The 25,071-nt window shown below is 41.3% G+C and overlaps 1 protein-coding gene across 2 annotated transcripts in view; it reads left to right on the forward strand.

Moving 5' to 3' along the window:
* Positions 1-24,433, forward strand: part of STRIP2 (striatin interacting protein 2) — a gene marked incomplete at both ends in the record, with an annotated part of 37,666 nt that extends 13,233 nt beyond the window's left edge. The window contains 12 exons of one of the 2 annotated variants that reach the window (XM_084230073.1): positions 1,151-1,386; positions 1,669-1,734; positions 2,410-2,473; positions 3,212-3,283; positions 6,109-6,183; positions 6,854-6,951; positions 7,401-7,527; positions 9,847-9,947; positions 12,123-12,189; positions 20,830-20,934; positions 21,764-21,968; positions 24,183-24,433. In XM_084230073.1, the coding sequence (XP_084086199.1) occupies positions 1,151-1,386; positions 1,669-1,734; positions 2,410-2,473; positions 3,212-3,283; positions 6,109-6,183; positions 6,854-6,951; positions 7,401-7,527; positions 9,847-9,947; positions 12,123-12,189; positions 20,830-20,934; positions 21,764-21,968; positions 24,183-24,433 (1,467 nt within the window). The remainder of the gene's footprint in view (positions 1-1,150; positions 1,387-1,668; positions 1,735-2,409; positions 2,474-3,211; positions 3,284-6,108; positions 6,184-6,853; positions 6,952-7,400; positions 7,528-9,846; positions 9,948-12,122; positions 12,190-20,829; positions 20,935-21,763; positions 21,969-24,182) is intronic. The other variant, XM_084230074.1, reaches the window with a different exon arrangement.
* Between the last annotated feature and the right edge of the window lie 638 nt (positions 24,434-25,071).

The raw sequence follows: 25,071 nt of genomic DNA on the forward strand, positions 1-25,071 counted from the left end.
CAGAGGCCGCGGGCAGCTTCGCAACCCAGCGCTCAACCGCTGCGCCACCGGGGAGGCCCTGGAGTCTGTACTTTGACCTCTGTTCGCCAACCCTAACAGGCTCCTGGGCTGTCATGATATGACATTGTGATATGTCTTGCTACAAGGTCATAGACTTTCAGTGGCTGAAGTTCCTTAGCATCCTGAGCACTAGTTCAGGTATAATTATGGGGATAGGGACCTAGAGCACCTGAATAGGGCTCCCAGAAACTCTGTGTACCTAGAATGAATCATTTTATTATTTTCTTGGCAGCAACAAAGTTTACTCTTAGTCATCCATGCTCTTGTATGATCCTAGAATCAGAGACTTATATTTACAAGGTGACTGGTTAAGGTTCTAGGTATAGCCTGCATCCCTGCAAAAGCCAGAATGATGAGTCACACTGAGACCTGACCATGGTCCCATGAACTCACATGCCTCATCTACTTGAGTTCAACTAAGATGACAGGGCCAGATAGTCAACTCACTAATCTACATTATCTGCAATGTGATTTTTTTTAACTTTTTATAAAGTAGTGCTTACTCATTGTAGACAATTTGGAACAAATACAAAAATGTGAAGAAGGGAGAAAAAAAAATCACCCACCAGTTTTAACAACCAGAGGCAGTCACTGTTAACTTTTTGGCCTATTTCTGTCCAATTTTTTTTTTTTCTTTCTGTGACAAGATTTAAATTCCAAGCTTGCTTCCCTCTGCTTAGCAGCAAGCCACTGCCCTCCTCTTCCTCACTCAGCCAGCTGGTGTATGCTCACAGAAGGCAAACTAACTGAATGTTCACCTAAGCAGAGCATAATTAGGAAGAAAAGTGCTAGCAAGAAAAAAAAAAAAAAAGGCATCAGTGCTTTTTGAAAGCTAGGTAATTATGACTTTGGGATTAGATATGCTCTGTTCCCCAGCCATTGGCCTGGTTGCCTGAGAATTGCTTGTCCTGGCATTGGGCCTGGTGGGTCTTTAAAGTTGAGCTGAGGAAGGGGATAATCTCACAAGAGCTAGGTTGTTACTCATTGTTCCTTGGAGTCTGGCATCCTGAGGGTAGGGAATGGCCTCAGATAAGAATGTTCAAGGTGAGATCTCTGCACACCTCCCCTCCTCTTCTCTACCGCCCTCCAGCAACTCCTCACTAAGCAGGACAGTCTGGACATCTACAATGAAAGAGATCTCTTTAAGACCGAGGAACCCGCCACAGAGGAGGAAGAGGAGTCTGCTGGTGATGGAGAAAGAGCTTTGGATGGAGAGTTAGACCTGCTAGAGCAGGACCCTCTGGTGCCACCTCCACCATCTCAGGCACCCCTCTGTGCTGAGCGGGTGGCCTTTCCCAAGGGCCTACCCTGGGCTCCAAAGGTCAGGTAGGTTTGATAGCCCCAGGGACCTTAAGTTTTGGGGTTTCAGTCATTGAAGGCTCAGGGTGCTGTGTTGTGTGTACTCAAAGCTCAATAAGCTGGGCTGTGAGTCAGAACCCCTAAGTTCCCTCTGTTGGTGGCTGTCTTCCCCCATTGCTCCAACCCTCCCCCATTGCTCCAACCCTCCCCCACTGCTCCATTGAAAGGGTGAGAACCCAGAAAGGTTCACTCTCTCAAGGTTTGCTTTTCTGCCCTTCTTTGGAATTCATCTCTCCACTATCCTCTCAGACAGAAGGACATTGAACACTTCTTGGAGATAAGCAGGAACAAGTTCATCGGCTTCACTCTGGGCCAGTAAGTGATTGGATGGTCAGAAACGGCTATAGAGTGTTTCTTGGGGCACCAGAGGAGCAGGTGGCTCTGAGTGAGGCGTTGCCTGGTAGTCACTGTGCAACTTAGAGCCACCAGGCTGCGGGTAACTCCCAGTGACTACTTTAGGCTCTTCCCATAGAATCTTTCCTTCCAGTTTCCGAAAAGAACTATGTTTCAGCTGAAGAACTCTAATGTTCTGATCAACAACTCATTTACCTCTTGGATTTCAGTTCCCTCCTGAGAGTGTTGGATAAGATGGTCCCTAGGGGCCCTTCCTGCTCTAATGTGTCAAAGTTCTGTGAAGAAGACATGGCCAGACCCAGTCTTCCCCATTCTCCATCCTCCTGAATCTTTCCCACTGACCTCTCAAAGCCTCCCAAGAAGGCTTACTGGTGTTTCACTGTCAAAAATAAAAAGGGCTACATGCCCTCAAAAGTAGGAACCTATCATCTCCAGACAAAATGAGTTCCCAAAAGACTACAAAAATTCTAAATTTCAGGAACACATTTTTGTGTCCTGAGGCAATGATGGGAAACCTGGAAGCTTGCAAAGAAAGGCCAGATGCTGAAAATAGCGTGGCCCATGTACCCTAGGGAGTATTGGTAGTTATTTCTACTTGTGTGAAACTTACGAGCTGGTATTTCTCCCACTTCACAGGGATACAGATACCTTGGTTGGATTACCCAGGCCTATCCATGAGAGTGTGAAGACCCTAAAGCAGGTAACCAGGGTGGGCTCTAAGTCTTTAGGAATAGAAAACCATTAAGGCCAGTTGGATTACCCGGGTCCTAGGTACTGGTGGGACTCTTACCAGACACATTATAAACCTACTGTTCTGCGTTTCTACTGTGGGCAATTTGGCCAAAGAAAAAAATCAGGTCTCTCTCTACTTACCCAATTTCTTACATTCAGATAGATGAAAAGTTCTCCTTCTTCCTCTCATTCTGTTGCCCCAGTCCCCACCACCCTACCACTTCCCACTCCTTGCTTCCTTTTTCTCACATCTGTACAAGGCCATTGATTTGTACAGGCTCAGTGTTAAATAGCAGTTTGCTCTACATCTAAAGTATTGGCCAGACCTTGACCTCTTCCCCACCTTATCATCCTCACTACACACACACACACATGCAATTGCAGCAAAATTCTCAGGGCAGTGGCCCAGATGCCAGGGCCTGCTTTTAGCTTCCGCTTGCACTTTGGTTGAAGGTAAATATTTAAGTATTTGCTGCTCTTACACAAATATGGAAACATGGAATAAACAAACAATGTATAGGAAGCATTTTTTTATTTATGATAATGATGCAATGGTGAATAAGACTCCTGCCTTTAAAGAGTCTATATCTTGTTCAGGGCGAGAGACTCATAGACAGACATATCCTTGTTGGTGGAGAAGTTAAGCAGCAGTAGGTCCATATGTAATTGCAACCCTCAACCCTTTATTGACGCCTTGTCTTCCCAGCACAAGTACATCTCCATCGCAGACGTTCAGATCAAGAATGAGGAGGAGCTGGAGAAGTGCCCAATGTCTCTGGTAAGTCAAGGAGCCCCTACACAGGAGGAAGGCAGAGGAAATCTGTCTGTAGTGCTGTCACAGAGCATGTGTGCATGCTGTTGGCTTCTACAGTGTGCCAGGCAAGACAAGCCTCCTGGCTTTCATGAAACATTAAAATTGGAGCTATATAAATGAATGAGGAAGTGGCAGACTATCAGAGGATGGGAACTACAATAAAGAATAGGATGACATGATAGAGGCATTTATCATGTTGTAGACTACTTTAGATTGGGCAGTCAAGAGAGGTAGACCTCTGGAAAGGTGGCAAGCCAACATCTGAAATACAAGGAGCTAGCCATCAGGGCATCACAGGAAAGAGGATTCCAAGCAGAGGAAATAGCCTTAACAAGGTGAGAGCAAGCTCAGAGTGTTAGAGGTAGAGAATGCAGGCAGACCAGTGTGGCAAGGTGTAGAAAGTGGAGTCGGAGAAGTGGCCTTGGACCCCATCACAGAACCTATAAGCAAAGATAGGGAACTTGAAGTTGATTATTGGTACAAAAGGAAGTCTTTTGAATTTTTAAATAGGGAATGACATGATCTGATTTATCTTTTAAAAAAGCAGCCTCTGTAGTGTGGGTTTGATTCCCGGCCAGCCAGGGAGATACCCACATGGCGAGGCAGACCTCTCCTGTCATGCCCACTGGTCGTCTCAGCAGTGTATTTCACTCAGCCTGCCTGTTCTGCACCCCGCTCCCTCTCTGGTGAATCCTCTCACCCTCCCACGCCTCTGGCCTATACCCCAGCTCTTGTATAAAAATAAATAAATCTTAAAAAAAAAAAAAAGCCATTAGTTACTTGTAAAGACTGGACCAAGAAGGAGTGAACACAGGAAGATCAGTTAGGAATTCTAGTAATAATCAAAGTAAGAGATGATGGTGATGATGGGTAGTAATTGTAAAGATAGGGAGAAGGTTCTGTTTTTGATGCACAGCTGACAAGATTTGCGGTTTATGTAGATAAAGAGGCAAAGTGGAATAAAAAATAAATGCCATTTACCAAGATAGGGAATTCTGTTTTATCAGGAATTCTATGTTGATCATATTGTTTTATTTGTGTATTTTTAATAATTGTTTTTAAATGATATTTATTTTTAGCATAGAAGAACTGGGGTGTAGGCCAGAGGTGCAGGGGGTGAGAGGATTCACCAGAGACAGAGTGGGGAGCAGAACAGGTGGACTGACTGAAATATACTGCTAAGGGGAGCAGTAGGCAAGACAGGAGAGGCCTGCTGTGCCATATGTGGGTTAGCTTCCTCACTAGGGATTGAACTCAGGCCATAGCTCTGAGACTTAACCCCTAGACCGCTGGGGAGTCCCATTATCATATTAAGTCTTAGATATCCATAAAATACCCATGCCATCAAACAATTAAATGCATGGATCTAGAGTTCTGGAGAGAGAAGAATGACCTTGAGAAGTAAATTTCGGAATTGTTGGCCTACAAACAATTTAAAAAGCCATAGAACTGGCCAAGATAGAGAATAGGTTGCAATGCAGGGCAAAGCCTTGGGACACACCAATATTTTGAGGTGGGATGTGTCAGGAAAGAGTAAGAAAAAATTGAAGTGGGAGAAAATTTTGATTACAATACCATAAAAGTTAAAAAAAAAAGTCTTTCATGAAGAAAGGTGTGATCACTTGTGTCAAATGGTGCAGATTAAATGGAGAGAAACTCTGGTAGATTTGCTGTTGAGAAGATAAGGGTGTGTCAGTCTGATTGCTTCTAATTTCTCCATGAAGTGTAAGGCAGGGCCAGCAGCTATGGAGGGGCTGTGGGACAAAGGGATAGGTATGAGAAGAGAGAAGTACGAAATAGGTCTTTTTGAAAATGGGAAGGCAAACATGCAAAGACTGCCAGGCTTTACTGAATGTCCATTTAAGACGTGTTCATTTAAGCAGTAGCTAAGTTGTGTGGGATGGAAGGGGCCTGCTTGCTTCTTCCTACCTTAGGGTCTAATAGAGTCACCCTTGCCCTGTATTAGAAAGACTCTGGGGGAAGAATGACTACCTAGGCCAAAGATGACAGGGGTCTGAGTCGGCTTTTTAACCAGAGGCCCCTTCCTTCATACCCTGATAAAAAGCTTAAGTGGGGTCACCAAAAGGACAAAAGTTGTGCATGAAGTGGCTGGGCAGAAGGAGGAAGGAATATACTAGGGGCTAATGGAAAAGGAAATAAAATCATTTCCATCTAAAAGCTTCCAATGCATTCTCCTTCCTGCCTCTTTGGGCCAGCTCCCATCTTATTCCTCTCTTGAGTCATCTACCTGTCTTTCCTGGCTTCAGAGCATTCTAGAGCTCTTAGTATATGTGCTGCCGAAGCAAACACGCATTCTAGAGCTCTTAGAGAGCCTCAGAGTGACACTGTGGAAATACGTATGTATGGTGTTTGTTCCAGTGTCCAGGCATACCTATAGCCTAGGTTAAACCCATGTGTGACCAGCAAAGCAGTGGTCTGAGCCAACTCCTTGGTGGGAGTTCTGATTTGCATTCTAGCATGTGACATGGAAAGAAGAATTGTGCATTGATTCCAGATAATGGAAAATCAGAATCATAGATTGTCAGGACTAGAAGAGCCCTCAGAGGTCAATTGGGCAGCTCACTGATCTATAGAAGATGAAATTAGAACCCAGAACGGGAAAATAACTTATTCAAGGTGAAAGAATGAATCATTTACACAATTGGAATGGGAACCTAGGCGTGATTCACAGCTCAGTGCTCTTTTCATGTCACCTTTCACAACCAAGTGTAAGTAGCTTTGGTCAATTGGAAAATGGTCTGGTCAAACTTTGTGTTTCTCTGCCACAGGGGGAAGAAGTCGTGCCAGAGACACCATGTGAAATCCTCTACCAGGGCATGCTGTATAGCCTCCCTCAGTACATGGTAAGGAGTTGTCTAGGCCTGCCTCTTCTGCTATAAGAAACAGACAGATGAAAGGCATTTCAAGCTGAGCTGTCCATTATTCAGTTTGTTTCCTGAATCTTTGCTTCTCAGGCAGGGCATTCTCTAACACAGTAAGATTTCTGGGCTTTCTACAAGGGCTTCCTCCAAAGGGGCTGTTTCCCAAGTTCTTTGGGAGGCATGGGAAATATGGTGGGGTCTCTGCAGGATGCATTGGGGGCCCTCCCACTAAGTGCATGAGATGTATCATGTCCTAGATAACCTCAGGCTTATCGTGGTGAGGCTGCTGATGATCTGGGTTGGAAAAAGAAGAGGGGTAGGGTGAGGGGAGTCGAGGTCTTGTTTACATGTTTCTCATCTTATTTCTAGACATTGCTCCTCTCACCCTGCTCCTTCCATCTTCCTCTTTGGGGGAAAAAAAAAGCAATCTTAAAGCAGTACAGGCAATATGCTCCCTTCTGGATCCTTACTTTGCCTCACAGACAAGCTTCTCAGAACTGGGCACCTGTTTGTCCCTCTGGGGTGATTTGGTCATTGAGGAAGAACTAAAGAGGAAGGCTTTAAGATACTACTTTTAGGCTGTTGAGGTGTGGAAAAACAGTCTTGTTGAGTGCATGGATAGGGATGGATTTCTTCATTTTCTGCTTCCCAGATTGCTCTACTTAAGATTCTGCTGGCTGCAGCCCCCACCTCCAAGGCTAAGACAGACTCTATCAACATCCTGGCAGATGTCTTGCCTGAGGAGATGCCGTGAGTGCTTCAACTGGGGCAGCTATTAAACATTAACGATCTTGTCTGCAGGGTCTTGCTAGTCTCCACACAACCTTGTTAACTCAGAGATTGCCTCCAAAGAGACCTCCCCTCCCCCACCAGCAGCCCCTTTCCACCGGTGCTCTCTGCTGTGCTCTTTTCAGCTCAGGACTGAGGGTCTGGAGGGTGACATCCATGCCAATGACTGGCTGCCCAGGTATGTGGTTGAACATTGCTAAGGGATGAACTTGCCAAAAGAGAGAACGAAAGCAAAGAGAACTTTTCTTTAAACAGGCTCATAAGTGGGAATCCTGGAGGTTGCCTTAGTACAGAGGTTCAAGTTTCCCAAATCTGGCTCTTGTGTAGATTGTATCTGATCAAGGTACCAGCTCCTTGTAGACCTCCCTCTAAAGTCACCTCTGCATTGACTTTTCCTCTCCCCATTGCAGCATCACTGTTCTCCAGAGTATGAAGTTGGGCATCGATGTGAACAGGCACAAGGAGATCATTGTAAAGAGTATCTCTGCCCTGCTTTTGCTACTCCTCAAACACTTTAAACTGAACCATGTCTACCAGGTGAGCAGCTAAGAGCACTTATTCACAGGTCTTGTGTGTTCTCCAGACCCTGTCTACCAAAGGAGGGATGCAAGGATCCCTGTAGTCCAGCTGAGCATTTTTTAGCCTTTTCTTGGTCTCAGAGAGTCCAGATAACTACTGCACAAGCTTGAAGTAGAGGTATGGAATGGGACATGGGAATGGTCCTAGAAAGGAACAGATGTCTGTGTCCTTTATCCCCAGGTTATATGTTGGAATCTTTGACCTCTTGGAAATATGCTTAGCTAGTTTTGAAACAGTGAAAGTCAGAATTCAAGCATTCCACCAAAAAAGAGAGGTTAGGGAGAGTATGTTGAGTATAATTTTCTTTAAATGAAGCACTTTTATAATATTGAGATCGAATTCTGAATAAAGCACAGTTCTGGCTTTTAAAGGCTTTGAAGTCTTGTAAAGGATACAGTTATATAAATAGTTATGGGGTGATAAGTGCTATGATACAGGTAAACACTGGCTGCTATGGAAACACCTAATCCGACCTGAGTTAGAGAAGAGGTGACTTCTAACCTGAATCCTAATGAAACAGATGTTAGCCAGGATATGGGAGTTGTCAGAAAAGGAAGCGTATCAAGCAGAAAAGCTAATTTGTGAAAGTGCAGAGGGGAGAGAGCATTTCCTTTGGAAACTGATTGTTTCCTGGAGTTCCGCCAAGGGAGATGGGGGAGGCCCAGTGATACATGAAGCAGGGAGCAGATCATAATTCATGTGAGCGCACCTATAATGTGCCAGGGACTCGCAACCTTGTGTGGGAGCTCGTTTAATTCTCAACCCTATGAAACAAGTGGTATCCCAGTGTTATAGAAGAGGAAACTGAGGCTAAGTAAGGTTAATTTGCTTCCCCATGAACTCATCGTTTGCAGACTGAGCAGTTTGGACTTGGTCTGGTAGCATTGCCAAGATCTAGGGGAGTGGATGGATGTTCTCTGTGGTGAGTACATGGAAAGAAAAGGGACACTTCTCATCCCTTCACAGAGATTGCCCCATTTTCCTTCCTAAAAAGTCAGAATCATACTTAGTAGAAGAGTAGTAGGTCCTTGAAATTCAGGGAGGATGCTCCTTCAGGGTATATGTCCATGGAAGCTTCAATTGTACAGCCAGGGTATTTCTCCACTTTTAATATGTTGAAAGACATCGCTGGGTATATTGGGGTGTTCTTGGTGCTGGCATGTCTGCTGAGCAGTAGCAGGTCTAGGAGTGGTAAGGGTGGGTGGGAGGTAGCATTCCCATTAGAAAAAACAGGGGACTGTGAGTGTGCACTCCTGTCTGCTCCTGGCAAGCAGCATGTGGATCAACAGCCTGACAGGTGGATGGCTTCATGGGCCTTGCCAGTGTGTATCAGTTTCAGTGAGTCCTGACAAGACCACAGTCACATCTCAAATTGAAACAAGTTTTCCATCACTTCACTTAATAGTGGGTCTTCCTTGGCTTCTCCATCTGGAGATTTGGAAAATACCCTGGGTCAGCTGCCAGTGAGAATGTTTGAGCAGCATACGCTGACAACCAACCTCTAATCACACGCCAGGAGCAGAGGGTAGGTTATCTTGCCACCATGGCTACTTCTGGGTGATCAGGAAGAGCTATGGGATATAATATCCAATCCTCTTCTTTTTCAACCCAGTTTCTGCACTGTCCCAAGTGACACAACTCCATGGCATTGGCCCACTAGGTCTTCCTGGACACAAATCCCATCCAGATTCAAAACAGCAAAATGGAGCCCCTGTGTTCTGGTGTTTCATCCATCAAAGAGATCTGGGATTGAACGGCTCTTGTTGATTCTGCCGTTAAGATACTGATACCCTAAGTTCTGGGGATATCGCAGTGAACAGACTCAGGCTGGAGCCCACATTCCGGTGGCTCAGTTGGTTCCTGTGTGTGCTTTCCATCCTGACTGAGTGATGCCAGCAGTTGCTGGGAGTAAGATGCACCTGTCCCTATTATATCAATCACAGTTGAAATACTATGACCCAGAGGTTTGGTATGGAGAACAGCTCCCTCAGGGAGTCTTCCTTTCCTGTTGAGCTTAGGAATAAATCTCACAGCAATTTTATTTATCTGCAGTGGGATTTTCTTTCTGACTTGTTTGTATTTCATGCTTTTGTTTCCTTTCCATGTAGAATGGACTGGCTGAAGATGATTCTCTCCATTTTCCAAACAGGAAAACTGATAACAAGTGGATATTCTTAGGAATGGATATGAGATTTGTACTTGACTCTCTTTTTTTCATACATGCCTTCTGTTCTCCCCCAAATAAAAAGCCCTTTCTGCTTCAATCTTTCAATTTAGTTTGAATATGTATCACAACATTTGGTATTTGCCAACTGCATTCCATTGATCTTGAAGTTCTTCAATCAAAATATCTTGTCTTACATCACTGCCAAAAACAGGTATGGACTTAATATTTTAATAGTTCTTGATTTTAAAGTGTTATTTTGGGAAGATTGAGAAAATTACATTGTCCCTGAACCTTTCCATTTGCCTGGTGTCCCTTGACACTTCTGTTTCACAGTTAAATTTGATTTTCTTGAATTGTTAGCTGATGGGGGAGGAGGGGTAGATGGCTTGACCTCGCCACAGAGGTATTCATATCTTAATAGTTTTGAAAAATGTCATGACCCAAAGAAATGAAACTGCAATGATGAAATCTCAACCCAATGACCCACCCATCTGAGGGCACCGATGTGTATCAGTCAGCCCACTTGGTTATAAGTAACTGAAACTAGCTGCACCTGGCTTACGCAAAATGGGGAGTTTTTTTAGAAACGGGAGGTATGTCATCTTGAACCTAGGTTGGGGATGCAGCTCTTGGCCCTGGTCTGTAGAATAGGGGGTCCAGGAAGCCCTCCACCTCCATCTCCAAGCATCTACCCCAGTTTCTTCTCTCACAAATAGCTTTGTCTGCTTCTGAAACCGCTTGGTGACTTTGACCACATGAGCTAAACATGTCCCAGTGCTACTTCAGAAACCGAATTGACTCTCAATCCCTGTTTCACATCCCTGGGTTGCTTATTCTCTGGATCAACTTGTGTTGGGAGTACAGGAACTGAATACCCCTCCTATACCTGTGGACCTGGAAGGGGACATACAGTCACTAAGTGTCCCTCAGGTTTGAAAGAGTGGTCATGCCAGAGTACACCTTTTCGTCAGGTTGACCAGGACAAGAGGTCTTCTTGTGGTCTTACAGCTTACCTATCAGCATTATGATCCCTGTGTTTCCCACCAGAGCACAGCCACATATTGCAGAGTGTCCTATTGGCACTTACAATCTGGATAGTCTAGATTCTTGTTTATTTTATGCCCCCTTAGGCTAGAATTCAATTCACTGAAATAGGAAGGAATCCATCTTTGATTTCCCCATATTTGGACACCGACTTTGCCATGGGGCTTTGTCAGTCAGAGGTGGGTAGATTAGTGAATAAACCAGCCAAGAATGATTAGCCTAATGGGGTAGTATAGAACTGGCTATCCTGGGAGAATCCAGAAGAGTGAATCCAGAGGACAGCATTAAAGGTACATGCATTTCCCTCTCCTCTCCTACCCTGGTTATCTTTGTGGTGCGTGTTTTTTTGTTTTGTTTTGTTTTGGGGTTTTTGTTTTTGGACAAAGGTAAACATTTGTAGCCTGTTATGGTATTATGTTTTGCTTAGATAGAAGTTTTGACTTATGATAGGTAGCGACAGGTCCAAGGAACCCCTTACTATTTATAGCACTCCTTTGCCAACATCCTTTATCCATTTTCTGCTGCACTAGTTGAAAACCTTATGGAATTTCAGAACCATAGGAGCATTAGAGATTAGCTTGTCCAAATTCTGCATTGTACCAATAAAGAAGAGAAAAGAGGAAACAAAAAAAGTTGACATTTGTTGTGTGACTGTGTTCCTGTCATAGTGTGATACTTTATTTGCCCTACTGACTCATGCATCCCTGGGCTCATTACAGAACCTCTAGTTCCCAGTAGTTCCCCTCTGCTGGTTTTGGGGGCAGATGCTGTTACCATTCTCAAGCTACTAACTTGGCTTTGCTGCAGGAAACTGCCTTTGTCTCGAACTTCCTTTAGGAGTATCTTCTGTGAGCACTCCCCAGAGCTTCTAGCTTTTACGAACATCTGGTGAGAGACACAGGAGAGGTCTTCATTTCATTCTCATATCCACACATTATTATTAAGTGGTATAAGCTCGGGCAGCATCTCTGAGAGCACAGTTATATTCACACACATATGCATACACTTAAATGTAGAAAAACAAATGCACACATGTTTACATATTCCTTTTAAGAAGGGCGGAGAACTAAGGAGAAAGGTGACTACAGAAATCTTTCTGTTCTCTTTTGCAATCTGCCAGATAGGGAGCAACCTGGAAGAACTCTGTTGTTTCTCTCATGTTTGTGAGGAGACTAGAACTGGAGTTGCCTGGTGCCAGAACTTCTATTTCAGCTGAGGTCACTTAACAATTTGGGGACTAGAAGTGGCTTGCTGCAGAGAAATAATTCCTGCTCTTTCAGATACAGCCATTTCCTGCCATTGCCATTTACCTAAAACTTGTCCTTTTCTCTGTATTTTACAGCATCTCAGTCCTGGATTACCCTGGGTGTACCATCCAGGATTTGCCAGAGCTTACTACAGAGAGTCTGGTAAGCAGATGGGGATTTGGTAGCCTTTAAAATTGCCAGGTGGTAGAGGCTGGCATTTGCTCTTCCATTTCTTCTCCAGCCCCACAATGCACTACTGGGAGTCTCAGATCAATAAAAGCATATAAGCAGGAACACAGAGGCAGTAAGGCTTTAGAGCTGCTGACCCAGTTGAGAAAGATTTGAAAAAGCTGAGTGTAGCATTTTATAAAGAAGAAAAAAGGGTCAGCGGAAAACACGGAGAAGGAGTTTAGAAAGATAATGAGAATGAAATTGAGTATGAACATCTGTGCTAAATGGTAGGAGAATCTTTTCTGGTCTAACCCAAATGATTATGTGTCTTCTTTGCACTGTGCTACAGGCAATTCATTTCTCTCTGCCATATAGTTATAAAACCTAGGAGTGTGTACTTCAGAAAATACCTTGCCTATGTCTCTCTAAGGCAAAAGTCAGTATCACTAGAGAAGGATGATCTAGAAAGTTCCTCATCCTGGAAAAACCTCTAGATAAATGAAAGTCCCTCATGGTTATTCTGAATTCTATTAAAGTGACTGAGCAACAGCATATTGAATATCAGGTATCTACCTCATTGTGTATTGTTCCTTATATATACCTCAGTCCATACCCTCCCCCTGTTGTAATTGTTTATCTCTCTCCACTTGACTCTAAACTCCTTGGATAAGATGGTATCAGCTTCATTTTTATATTCCTGGAGTCTAGCACCATGCTTGGTACATGGAAGGCACTGAAAGATTGGATCATGGCATCCATGTGTGCCACAGCCCTTTGACCCCTGACCTTACTGCAAAAGAACTCATAAGAAAAATATATTATGCAAAAATAGAATGGTGGCTTCTTTGGTACAGGTTTTATGAGACCATATGGTTTTTGACTGAGGGCACCTGGAAGACATTTGATCCAACTCACTATTTTAAAGATGGGAAATCTGGGCCTCCCTGATGGCCTAGGGGTTAAGTCTCAGCACTATCACCACTATGGCCTGAGTTCTATCCCCAGCCAGGGAGCTGACCCACACATGGCCCAGCAGACCTCTCCTGTCTCACCCACTGCTCCCCTTAACAGTGTATTTCAGTAAATCCACCTGCTCTACTCCCACTCTGTCTCTGATGAATCCTCTTACCTCCCCACACCCCCCATACCTCTGGCCTATGCCCCAGTTCTTTTATGCTAAAAAAAATAAAGATGAGAAACCTGAGAGCCCAATGTTGCAGTAACATGTCCCAATCTACTCATACATGGCAAATTCTGAATTAGAGAAGGACCCATGCCCTGAGCCATCAAGCCTAGCACCCTTTTTAGTGCTGGCACAGAGATTCCCCGTCTTATTTCGTTGTGATCTCAGCAACCTAGGGAGTTTCTTACCCCTGCGAAGAGGTAATAAGTGTCTAATCTTGTTTATGTACATGATGTTATTCAATCTTTGAAACAATTATGAGATTAGAGAAGTTAAATAATTGCCAGAACCTTACAGTTGAAAATAACAGAGCTGGGAGAGAGAGATGCATCCTTGTCATTCAGAGTTGGAATAAATTACCACAGAAACAGTTGTACATAGATAGCATTCAATTCTACTAGTGGGGTATTTCAAAACAAAGTCAGCTTTTATGAATACCTGAATCTATTCTTTGATACAATTTTTTCTCTATTCTTAATCCTATATGTAGGAATTACCGGGAACTATACTTTCCTGTCTATTCCAGTTGACCTTTTGGGATATGAGCATAAAGGGTTTGAAGTGATTGTTATGCCTCTTAGAAGACTTCATTATTATCCAAGAATAGATGAAAGCATGTGTCCTTAATTTAAAAATTCATGCTAGGGCCTCCTGTTCTTTCTCTGAAGCAACAGTGGCACCTCGTGGTTGCACGTGGTAACCTCTTTCTTTTTCTTTCTTTCCTTTTTTTTTTTTTTTGCTTGAACCTACAATATACACATTTCCTTGGGCCCAAACATGGACTTAAGTAACTAAGTTTACTCCAGGTAGATCCTCTATATAAAGGTTTGTTTATACAAACTGAGGGCTTCTGTATTGGGAAAAGACTAAGGTTATGAGTACGATTTATCTCTTTTTTTTTTTTTTTTTTAATTTTTTTTTTTAATTTTTTTTTTTAATAGAGGCACGCTTTTATTTTATTTTATTTATTTGTTTGTTTGTTTTGTTTATACATGCACTGGGTACAGTCAGAAGCACATGGGAGGGTGAGAGAATTCACCAGAGCCAGAGCGGGGCGCAGAGCAGGCAGAAGGACCGAAGTACACTGCTGAGGGGAGCAGCGGGCGGCAGGAGAGGTCTGCGCGCCATGTGGGACCCTCCTCCAGTGGCAGGGGAGCAGCTGGGGATTGAACCGGCACTGCAGAGGCTGTGGGCAGCTTCGCAACCCAGCGCTCAACCGCTGCGCCACCGGGGAGGCCCCGATTTATCTCTTTTTAAGGCTCAATGAATTAATTGTAAACACAGAAAATGTACTGGTTATTTAAGTGCATAGGATTTTCTTTAAACATCTCAAGTGTTTCCTGATTATAAAATTACTGTATACTTATTGCATAAAATTGCAGATTCATGGGAAAGAAAATAAAAATACCCTAATTATACTATCTACATACCATTCTTAATATTTTGCTGTATTTACCATATTTATATTTGTTCTAATAGATATATGGATATATATTACTGCGGAAAAAAGCACTTTATGTATTTTTCAATTCATAGTAAAATTTAAATGTTTAGCATATGCTTTTTTAAAACATTCTTGAGAACATAATTTTTAATAACTATACTTTATATTTCACTACCAATTTTTAAGTGATTCTTTTCTACTATTGTTTCATTTATTTCTGTTTTCTCAGTATAACTCCAAAGTGAATGTCCTTACACGTGAATCTTTGATTGTATCTCTTATTATTTCCTAGAAGCGAAATTATTGGGCAGAAGTCTTCATTCATATTTTCTCAGTTTTCTGAACTTAAATTGAATCCAACTTCATTTGGAGCTGCAGTTGCAAATTTAGGAGGCATGAAATAAAGGCAAAATTAATGATACTTTAATTTCTAAAATCTTCCCATTTTATAAAAATATTTAGCTCTATAGTAGGCTGCCTTCTTCCACATACTGAACTTTCCCCTTTCCCTTGGTGTTTGAAAACATGTAGCTCCTGGAACTCCAAATGTTTATGTTCAAATTCAATCTTCTAGATAGGAAGAAACTTAAAATTAAATTCCAAACATAAGGGAAGGATGGAAAATGGATGTTTATGTTGAAGTTAGGTATGGTCTCTGGAAGGCAGTTGCAGAGAAGGCAGTGGGTATGGCCTCATCAAGTATTATGAAATGCTTGACATCTGTGTGGTTGTTTAGAGGTGTGGTTTAAAAAGTAGGGTGTACAAAATGATACTTTGGGGGATGAAATATATCTTTTATATGTATTAATATCCATTTTACTTTCTATATGTGTCTATTAGAATGCACATGTTATTACAGAATGCATTTATAATTTAGTTAAGTAAACATACATATATTTGGGAATATACACCAAAATTATTTACTGAAAGATATGTGCAATGAAAAGAAGTTTGGAAATCACTGCTTTAGAGTATGATAAAATAAGAGTTAAGAGTATAGGTCTGTTTTCTTTGTGGGCTTGTTTACCCTAAGAGAAATCATGCAGATTATACCTCATCCTCCTTTATTTTCCTACTTTACAGAGATTTGAGCCCCCAGTATGTGGGAAATTCCATGTAAATCTGTTGTCACTGCCGCAGAGCCAATCCAAAGTTCAAAATGCTGGCTTTTTCTTATAGAATGAGATTTTAAAACTACAGCGTCATGTGCAAAGAAAGGCTCATGTAGTCCTATAGATTAAAGATGAAAGAATGAGAATGTATGGATTTATAGAGTCACTGAGTACTGGAGTTAGAAGTTTCTTAATATCTCGCCTATCTCATCCTTTGCTGATCAGGAAACAGGTCGAGGGAGGAAATGTCATCCAAAGTCTTATAGCTAAGCTTTATAACCTTTTTTTTTTTAAGATTTGTTTATTTATTTATACAAGCACTGGGTACAGTCAGAAGTGCGGGAGGGTGAGAGAATTCACCAGAGCCAGAGCGGGTTGCAGAACAGGCAGACTGACGAAGTACACTGCTGCGGGGAGCAGCGGGCGCAGCAGGAGAGGTCTGCGAGCCATGTGGGACCCTCGCCGGCGGCAGTGGATCGAACCGGTGCTGCAGAGACTGCAGGCAGCTTCACAGCCCAGCTCTCAACTGCTGCGCCACCGGGGAGGCCCTAAGCTTTATAACCTATAGCCAGAGCAATGGGTCAGAGTTTGTATGACTGCAATTTGCAAAGAAATGTTTAGTATTGCCTTTAAATCTAGGGAAGTGAAATTATTAAGTTAATTTTTAATTGCAAATTTGGCTTTGTATTATATTTAGAAAGACCTGCAAAAATATATTCATGTCACTTAAACTTATATACTGATCCTTTCATATATCCTTATTCAATTTAGTTTTTACAACTTCCTAATCCAGGTAGCTCAGAAGGTTTTTTTGTTGCTTTGACTTTTGTTTTCTTTCTAGAATATAATCATTGTTGTATTAAAGTCTCCTAGCATTCCCTTCAAGAATTATTTAATCAGTGACTTGTGATCTTCTTAAATAAAATCTTTGTTTCAACACCCCATCATCACCATATAAATTCCATGAGGTATTTATACAGAGAAATGACCATGATAATTTCTTTTTAGTATTTAATCAATTTTCTTGTTAATTACTATTTCTGTAAAGAGTACTAGAGGTGATTAGAAACTCCAGAGTGATTTTTGACCTTCACATGCTAAGGTGCCTACCGAGGACACAGTTTGCTAACGCTCTCCAAATGATTTTGAGATTTTTCTTTTCTTTCCTCCTTACCCTTTTGCTCTGCTTAAGAATCATAATTATCTTTTATTATATCTAGACCTATGTCCTTCATCTAGCAATTACTTAAGTGCAAGAGATGCATACAATAAGGGAATTATTCCATAATGATACTGGAAAAGAAAATCTAAGCTAAAAATATGACTATTTGCATTCATGCGAACTGTAGTAAATACTTGAATCTAAAGAATCATCTACCCAAAAAAAGTCTATTAGTATAAATTTGCAATCAGTAAGCATTAAAATGCAGCAAATGTTTGCAAATAGGTTCCCAAAAAAAAGAAAGATTGACATGGAATGACAAACCTGTTGCCCATAGCAAAGAAGTAGACTAGTTTGAACTCTAGAAAAGATAGAGAGACCTGGTTGTGCCACCTCACTGTAAATGGTTTTGAGCAGGTTTCCTGTAGGCTCTAGGATTTTCATCTGTAGAGGAGAAGATGTTGAACCATTCAGGGAGCATGAGCTTTCCTTGAACTATAAAATTCTCCTAGGTTCATTTTAAAACAACCAAGTGAACATTAATAATTTCTGTTTCTCTGTGAAGAGCTGGTTTGCAATCTAAATATAATAGTCATCACTAGGGACTTTAATAAAATGTTGAAAAAGTTTGAGTGCTTTAGATTTAACATTTAGCACCACTTCTTAAAGCCTCAGTCTGATTGTAGGCTGATCAAACTCAGTTAGATGCTCCCCTTAAAAAAGGGAAAACTTCTTGATGTTTTTCCTGGAAACTTATCTTGTGATTGTTTGAAGTAAGAATTGCAATAGCACATTAGAAAAAGCCTCTCTACTATTAGGCCTTCAAGAAACTGAGAAATCAAGGGTTCAAACCAAATTTCCTCTTAGGATTCACTTTGTGTGTCTAGGTTTCCAGAAGTACAACCAGCAGATGAACAGGTCTTAGAATTCAATGACTGCTGGACATCTAGGTTCAAGCCCTGATTTCTGCTGCCGCTTTCCATGTGACCTTAAACTAATTCCTTTCCTCTTTGGGCCTCAGTTTTTGGAACTGTGAATGACTGATTTGGACCAGAACAGCTGAATCTCTTCTAGTGCTCAGCTTCTAACCAATCTGATTTCCTCAGTCCAAAAGGAAGAAACACTCTGTTCTTTCCACAGTCATCTGAGATAATTATCCATGTAATTGGCGTAAGCCTGGGTTTTAATTTGACTTGGCTCACTCTTCTGGACCATGAATGAATCTTTGAGAACAGAACTCTTGTAGTGCCTGGAGATGCTCTGAAAGGGTAAGATGTGGTCCTTGAACTGTATGGTTAGGCTCAAAGTATATGCAAGCAAACATTTGTGAGAGTAGAACATAAACAAATGTTTTCTTTTTTAACTTTAGCTGGTAGAAAGTAAGCAAATCGTACTTAGGCTAGTGTGAAGTACCAGACTAAATAGGAACAAGTGAATGTGGCCCCTTGCTACAGTTCACAAAATGTATCTTTCCACAGAAATTTACATCTTATTTAAATAATGAATCCTACTCCCCAAGCCCCCCCTCCACAAAAAAAAAAAAAAAAAAAAACAGAGAAAGTGACCTACAAATGAACATAAAAACAAAAGCCCCTTAAATCTGGCAAATCTGAAAAGGTACCCATGAAGGTAAAGTCCTGTGAGCAAAATAATTATTTATTTGGACAGGAATAAGGCAGAATGCTTTAGCAGGGCTCCATAGAGAGCCTGCTGCTAAGAAAACAGACAAGACCAGACTCCGCTGAGTGTGTCAGTGATCTGCGTATGTGCTTTCAGTGCCGACTTAAGGCAGCACCTGTGATTGAAGAAGTTGGGCTAATTATAGTTGTGTGTAGAAATATAATCAGAAAGAAAGGTAAGAAAGGTCCTGGGTAGGTGAGACTAGCTTCAGGAGGGAACTGGGGTATCTCTCCCAAAACTCTGGAGACTAAGTTCCAAGTAAAAGGCAGTCACAATTGGTGTACTCTTACTTCACTTTAAGCTACCTGGAGAAGTCAAAATACATCACAGAATTATTAAATAGTCAGAGCTAAAAGGACCTTAAAAAGTATCTAGTTCAACCTCTTATAGGAAACTGGGAAAATGTTTTGTCTAAGATCATGCAGCCAGGTCCAAAGGCATAATCCAGGCGTCCTGGTGCCCACTCCAGTGCTATGCCTCTACTCCCATATTCTTTTGAGAATGCAAGGCTTTTATTTATTTATTTGATATTTAAAGAGCAGGTTTATTAGAAAAGGGATAGGATCGTAAACGACACTTTCATAGACACAAGCGGGCAGGAAGAGCTGCCCAGAAAGAGACAGGTTTGCTAAGAGAGGCCTGCGTGGTTGCAGGCAGGTGGCCTTGATGAGAGCTGCCTCCGCTGAGGGATGTTAGTGAAGAGAAGCCCCGGCATGGACAGGTCACAGGCAGGCAGGAGGCTGCTGCCCTGCAAAGGGAGAGGGTTGGTGAAAAGAGGCACCTGCATAGTCCCAGGTGGGCAGTGGAAGTGCTGCCGAGAGAATGCAAGGCTTTTAATCCCATTTCCATATTAGAAATTAGGATAGAGGAAGCTCACAATGGACATATATTTACCTATCCCATGTGTTTCCCTTGCTTCTGTTTAAAAAATAAACATTTAAATCTGTCTTCTTTAGCCTTATAAGATGTAATGTCTATAGAACCTGATCTGTTTTGCACACCCAGACCAGCTGATGCACCAGAGTGGAAACTCCCATCTAATTTTCCCTTAGAAGGAGTCAGATTGTTCTCCTGAGACTAGTTCTAAACACAGTATTGAATATTTACAGGAAGAACAATATTTCCAAAAAATTTCCCTGAAACATTTTGGCCTTTGGTTTTATTTTCTTTGTAGGAAAGGCTAGTACTCTCAAAAAGTGTTGGGTTCTCAATCCACATTTAGATATATGACTTTCTTGCTTCAAATTAATATGGGAAAGAAGAGGGTAATATTCCAGCTCACTTCTACATGTCTCCCATGCCTGCATTGTCCGATCCCATTGTAGATATGAGAAATTTCCAAGACATGAGTTTGGCCACCTGTGTGCTCATTTGTTTATATACCTTTTAACACCAACTTGTATGTACAGACCCCCAAATCCATAAAGACTCTTTATTTTTGTCCTTTAAAAATGTTCCTATTTGTTTTTAATCTGACATCCATCTGACGTGTCTGGTTGGGTGCTCAGATGCTATTAAGAAATGTATAAAAGAAACACCTGGTTAGGCTTAACTATCTGCCATTTTTCCTTCTGTGCTGAAGAATTAAGCAATTTACTGTAATATGGTTTAATAAAGGAGGGTAGGGGCTGATAAAAGAAAAAAGTAAAACAACTCAACTGTAATGAATATCAGGCCTAGCCAACATCATTTGAAATCTACCAGAATAACTCCTAGCAGTTACAAATATAGCTTATATAAGTGAAAAGGATGTGGGGGTAAAATTTTATCAACTCTTCTGATCCAAAGCAGTAAGACTCCCACACACACACTTGTTTACATCAATTTCTTGTGTTCATTTATCTTTCTAGTCAGGGCTTGCTCTGGGTACAGAGCTGTCTAGGATTGGCAGCTTTATGTGTCCAGAGGAAAGATAATGTATAATAATTTGAGGCCAAAAACTGGAAGGTGAGGATGTTGCATTTCATGTGAAAGGCCTCACCTAAACTGACCAACAGAAACTTCCAGACTTCAGTAGGAATGAGATAACAGTGGCTGTGCCTTATTATAGGAAGCTGGAGACAACAACCAGTTTTGCTGGAGGAACCTCTTTTCCTGCATCAATCTCCTGAGGCTGCTCAATAAACTGACCAAATGGAAGCATTCTAGAACCATGGTGAGTGGGGTTTTAGATAATGGAAGTGTCCAGCTGACTGAATTTTTTAAATTAGTAAATATTTGTGAACTTTGTTTTTCATATGCTATGGAAAGCTACTGAGTGCTACATAAAGCTTAGCACCTCCTAATTCTAGGCACCAGCACATTTCTTTTCAAGGTAATGGATAATGGACCCTACCTCAAGGCAACCCCAGTAGGGAAGTTAGCATTATTATTTGGATTATAGTCATGCATCCAAATTATGCAAGCCTAAGATTATTTATTGCTTTGTATGACTTTCGTGGTTAGGTTTGTAATCATGAAAGATTGGAAACAACCTACTACTCACTAATATGGGACCAACTGGTTAAATATATTCTCATTAAAGGGTATTATACATCCATTAAAAAGAATGAGGTAGTTAAGTTCTATACTGATATGGAATGATTTTCAAAATATATTTTTAGATAAAAAGCAAGGTATCAAACAATGTGACTGGATATGTGGTTGGCTATCATTTGTATTAAAAACTAAAAGTAATATATGGACACACAGAGTTGTTCCAGAATTGTTATAAGAAATTGTAAGAATGGAAATGGATATGTGGCTAACAAGATTTCTTTGCACTTTGAATAGTACAAATTTTCAATTGTGAAATACAAATCAAGTAATTTCTCTATGCTCTTGAAAACTAAATCTAAGTGGAGCCTGGACCATAAAGTCCCAAAAACTCTTGAGGGATTCTGAGGCCAGACAGCTTTGGCTAATTTGTCTGTGAGTTGGAAACTCCAAGAAATTTTAGAACTTTATCTCCCTTTCTTCATTCCAATCCCTCTTTCAATGAGCAGATGTTGGTGGTATTTAAATCAGCTCCAATCTTAAAGCGGGCCCTCAAGGTCAAGCAGGCAATGCTACAACTTTATGTCCTGAAACTACTAAAGATACAGACCAAGTACCTGGGACGCCAGTGGAGGAAAAGCAACATGAAAACCATGTCAGCCATTTACCAGAAAGTGCGCCACCGTATGAATGATGATTGGGCTTATGGGAATGGTGAGTATTCTCAAAAACCTTTGACTTCCAGGAGTTCCCTGGGGTTTAAACAAAATTAAACATTTATCTCTACTCTTCTGTTATGAATTATTACATATCTTGGCTGAAAAAATAAGTGATTATAGGTCAGGTGCTGCACTAAATTCCAGCATTCCAGCATGTACCCTATCCTGTGCAAACTATGAAATCCATTTTATAAAACAGGTAAATAGAGGGATAATTATCCCCTTTCCAAACATTCCTTTAAATAACAGATTTCTTGGGCCCCCCATTGTTGGCAGAGGGGTTAAATCTCAGCGCTATCAAGCTCTCAGCAGCCACTGACTGAAGAGTTAGATTCCCAACTGCCCACTTGCCCCTTTTCTCCCCCCCCACACCAGGGGACTGACACACATGGCGTGGCAGACCTCTACTGTCCCATCCGCTGCTCCCCTCAGCAGTGTATTTCAGTAGATCTGCCTGTTCTGCTCCCCACTCTGTCTCTGGTGAATCCTCTTACCGCCCCCCCCCCACCTCTGCCTACATCCCAGTTCTTGTATGCATAAGTAAAAAAATAAATATTAAATAAATAACAGGTTTCTCTGAAAGAGAAATATCCTTTCATTATTGCAAACACTAGTGTTAGAAAACACTAGTAAGCCAATATTTTACTATATTACCCTCCTTATGCCATATTTGTACCACTCAAAGATTACCCTGGTAACACCTTATTGTATTTTCTTCCAGATATTCTCTACATATGTGTAAGTTTTATTAAAATGAAAGGAAATTGTATTGTTATCTTGTAATCTTTATTCAGTTAACATTGTCTTCACCTTTTCATAACAGTATGTTTTCATTTTTCTGATAATTAAGTCCATTTCAGGATTCCCTAGTTGCTCCAAAATGTTCTTTAAAGCTATTTTTCCCAGTCATAATCCAATTCACGACCACAAATTGCATCTGGTTGTTATATCCTTTTATTTGTTTTGAATCTAGCACAGTCTTTTCTTTCCCCTCCAAACACTGGCTAACTGAAGAACTAGGTGTTCTACAGGATATCCGCCTTCTGGATTTGTCTGCTTGCTTCTGTATGTTGTCACTTACCTTATTCCCTTATTATTAATGTTACCTGAAAATTGAAAATTTGATCTAAAGATGTGAAGAATTCAATTTAAACCTTTTGGATATAGTTCGTTCCAGATAACGTTGGGAACTGTCTATTGACTTATATCAGGAGACATAATATATGATTGATCTTACCCTACCATTGACCAGAGTTTAGAAGCATTTGACCATTTTTATATAATTGCATTTAAGAGTTTCTTGTAAAATGACTTATGACTTGTCTTTTCTGGGCTTTGTAACCCACTTGAATTTCAGAGGATGCTGAAATTCAATAACAGGACAGAGAACTAAGAGAAGCATATGGTATGGTAGATAAGCCAGGATGCAACTTCTCCTGAGACATAAAGCACAATTAACTATTTAAATTCTAACAGGTGTTTTAAATATGAGAATGTTTTACCCTGCAAATGACATGTTTGTCATCATGAACCCAAACTATACTTATGATAACTATTGAGTGTGGGACATAAGATATCTGGGAAATACATGTTTCTTGGCCTGAACTAAGTAGCTAAATAGATAAATAGAAGCAAAGCAGATTATTTGTCTTCGGTATTTATCTCCGTGGAAGCCTTTACCTCATAATCTTAACATAAGTTAACACATAGACTTTATGTGCCAGAGGATTTCCCAGGGAATTAGAAAGTCTTCAGTAAATTAGTCCATTCTGATTCTCCTCACTGTATTCCTTCCTACATCTTCCCTTTCCTTGAGAGATGGTGATTCCATTCAAATGGAGAACTCTCATCAATAAAGCGAATTAAGTTGTCCTTTTAGACAATATAGTACTTGTAAATAGCAAATAGTAGAGAAATAATGAGGGAAAAAATGTAATAAAAGAAGTCCCCCTCTCTCAGTGCCCTCATTTCCTTCTTGGAGATAATATCTTTTATCAGTTTCTAGACTGTCCTTCCAAGTCAGCCTCTGCAAATACAAGTATACGTATGTGGGCATGTATGTGGTTTTGAAACTTGAGTGGCAGCATATTGTATACTTACTCTGTACTTTGCTCTTTACCAAAAAAAGGAATGCTGAGTATGTTCTGTGGTAAGAAGAGCAGTGTCCTGAGTTATATATACTTTTCTTCTTCCTCTCCTTTCAACACAGACATCGATGCCAGGCCATGGGACTTCCAAGCAGAAGAATGCACCTTGAGAGCCAACATTGAGGCTTTCAACAGCCGCCGGTATGACAGACCCCAGGACTCTGAATTTTCACCAGTAGATAACTGCTTGCAGAGTGTGCTTGGGCAGAGGTTGGATCTGCCTGAGGATTTCCACTATTCATACGAGCTCTGGCTAGAAAGAGAAGTGTTTTCACAGCCCATCTGTTGGGAGGAGCTTCTCCAGAATCACTGACTGAACTCCTGTCAACAAAACATCTGATGGATGGGGGATTGGCTCCAATAAATGGTGCTCTTCCTATTCTACCCTTTCAGCCTTTGTTTCCAGCTCTAAGAGTGCCTGTCAAGGAGAAAGTGGGCCTAGCCCCAAAGACATGAACTATAGTTCAGGGCCATCCTGGAGGCTCTTGGGCCTGGAGATAGTGTAAGTCTGGGATCTTGAGTCACAACAAATTCATCAACTTGCCCTGGAGTCAGTTTGGTGCCCAGTGGCCTTGGAAATCTGCTGGATCAATCTTGGACTAACTCTTTGCTGGGACCACTCCCTGCTTTGGTCGTGTCTAGAATCTATGCTGACCCTAAGAATGAGAATAAGTTCATTGTGGCATTTGATCCATGGCATTAATCATGGATCATAGAGGTGTGAGTCATAAAATAGAACATTTTCCTCTTCCTCTCCCTGGATTCCTAGGACGTATCAGGGTTTGGCAAACCAACTTTGATATTAAGTCTGTACTTTAAAATGTTGACACTTACCTCTTTCTATAATCATTAGATCTAAGATGATTTTAGAGCACCTGCACCTTTGTGAAGGGTAATGATTACTGTTACCTAAATACTGCATGTTAGAGAAAGGTATATTGTGTAAAGTAT

Source organism: Talpa europaea (assembly GCF_964194135.1).
Source record: "Talpa europaea genome assembly, chromosome: 3".
Taxonomy (NCBI): Eukaryota; Metazoa; Chordata; class Mammalia; order Eulipotyphla; family Talpidae; genus Talpa; species Talpa europaea.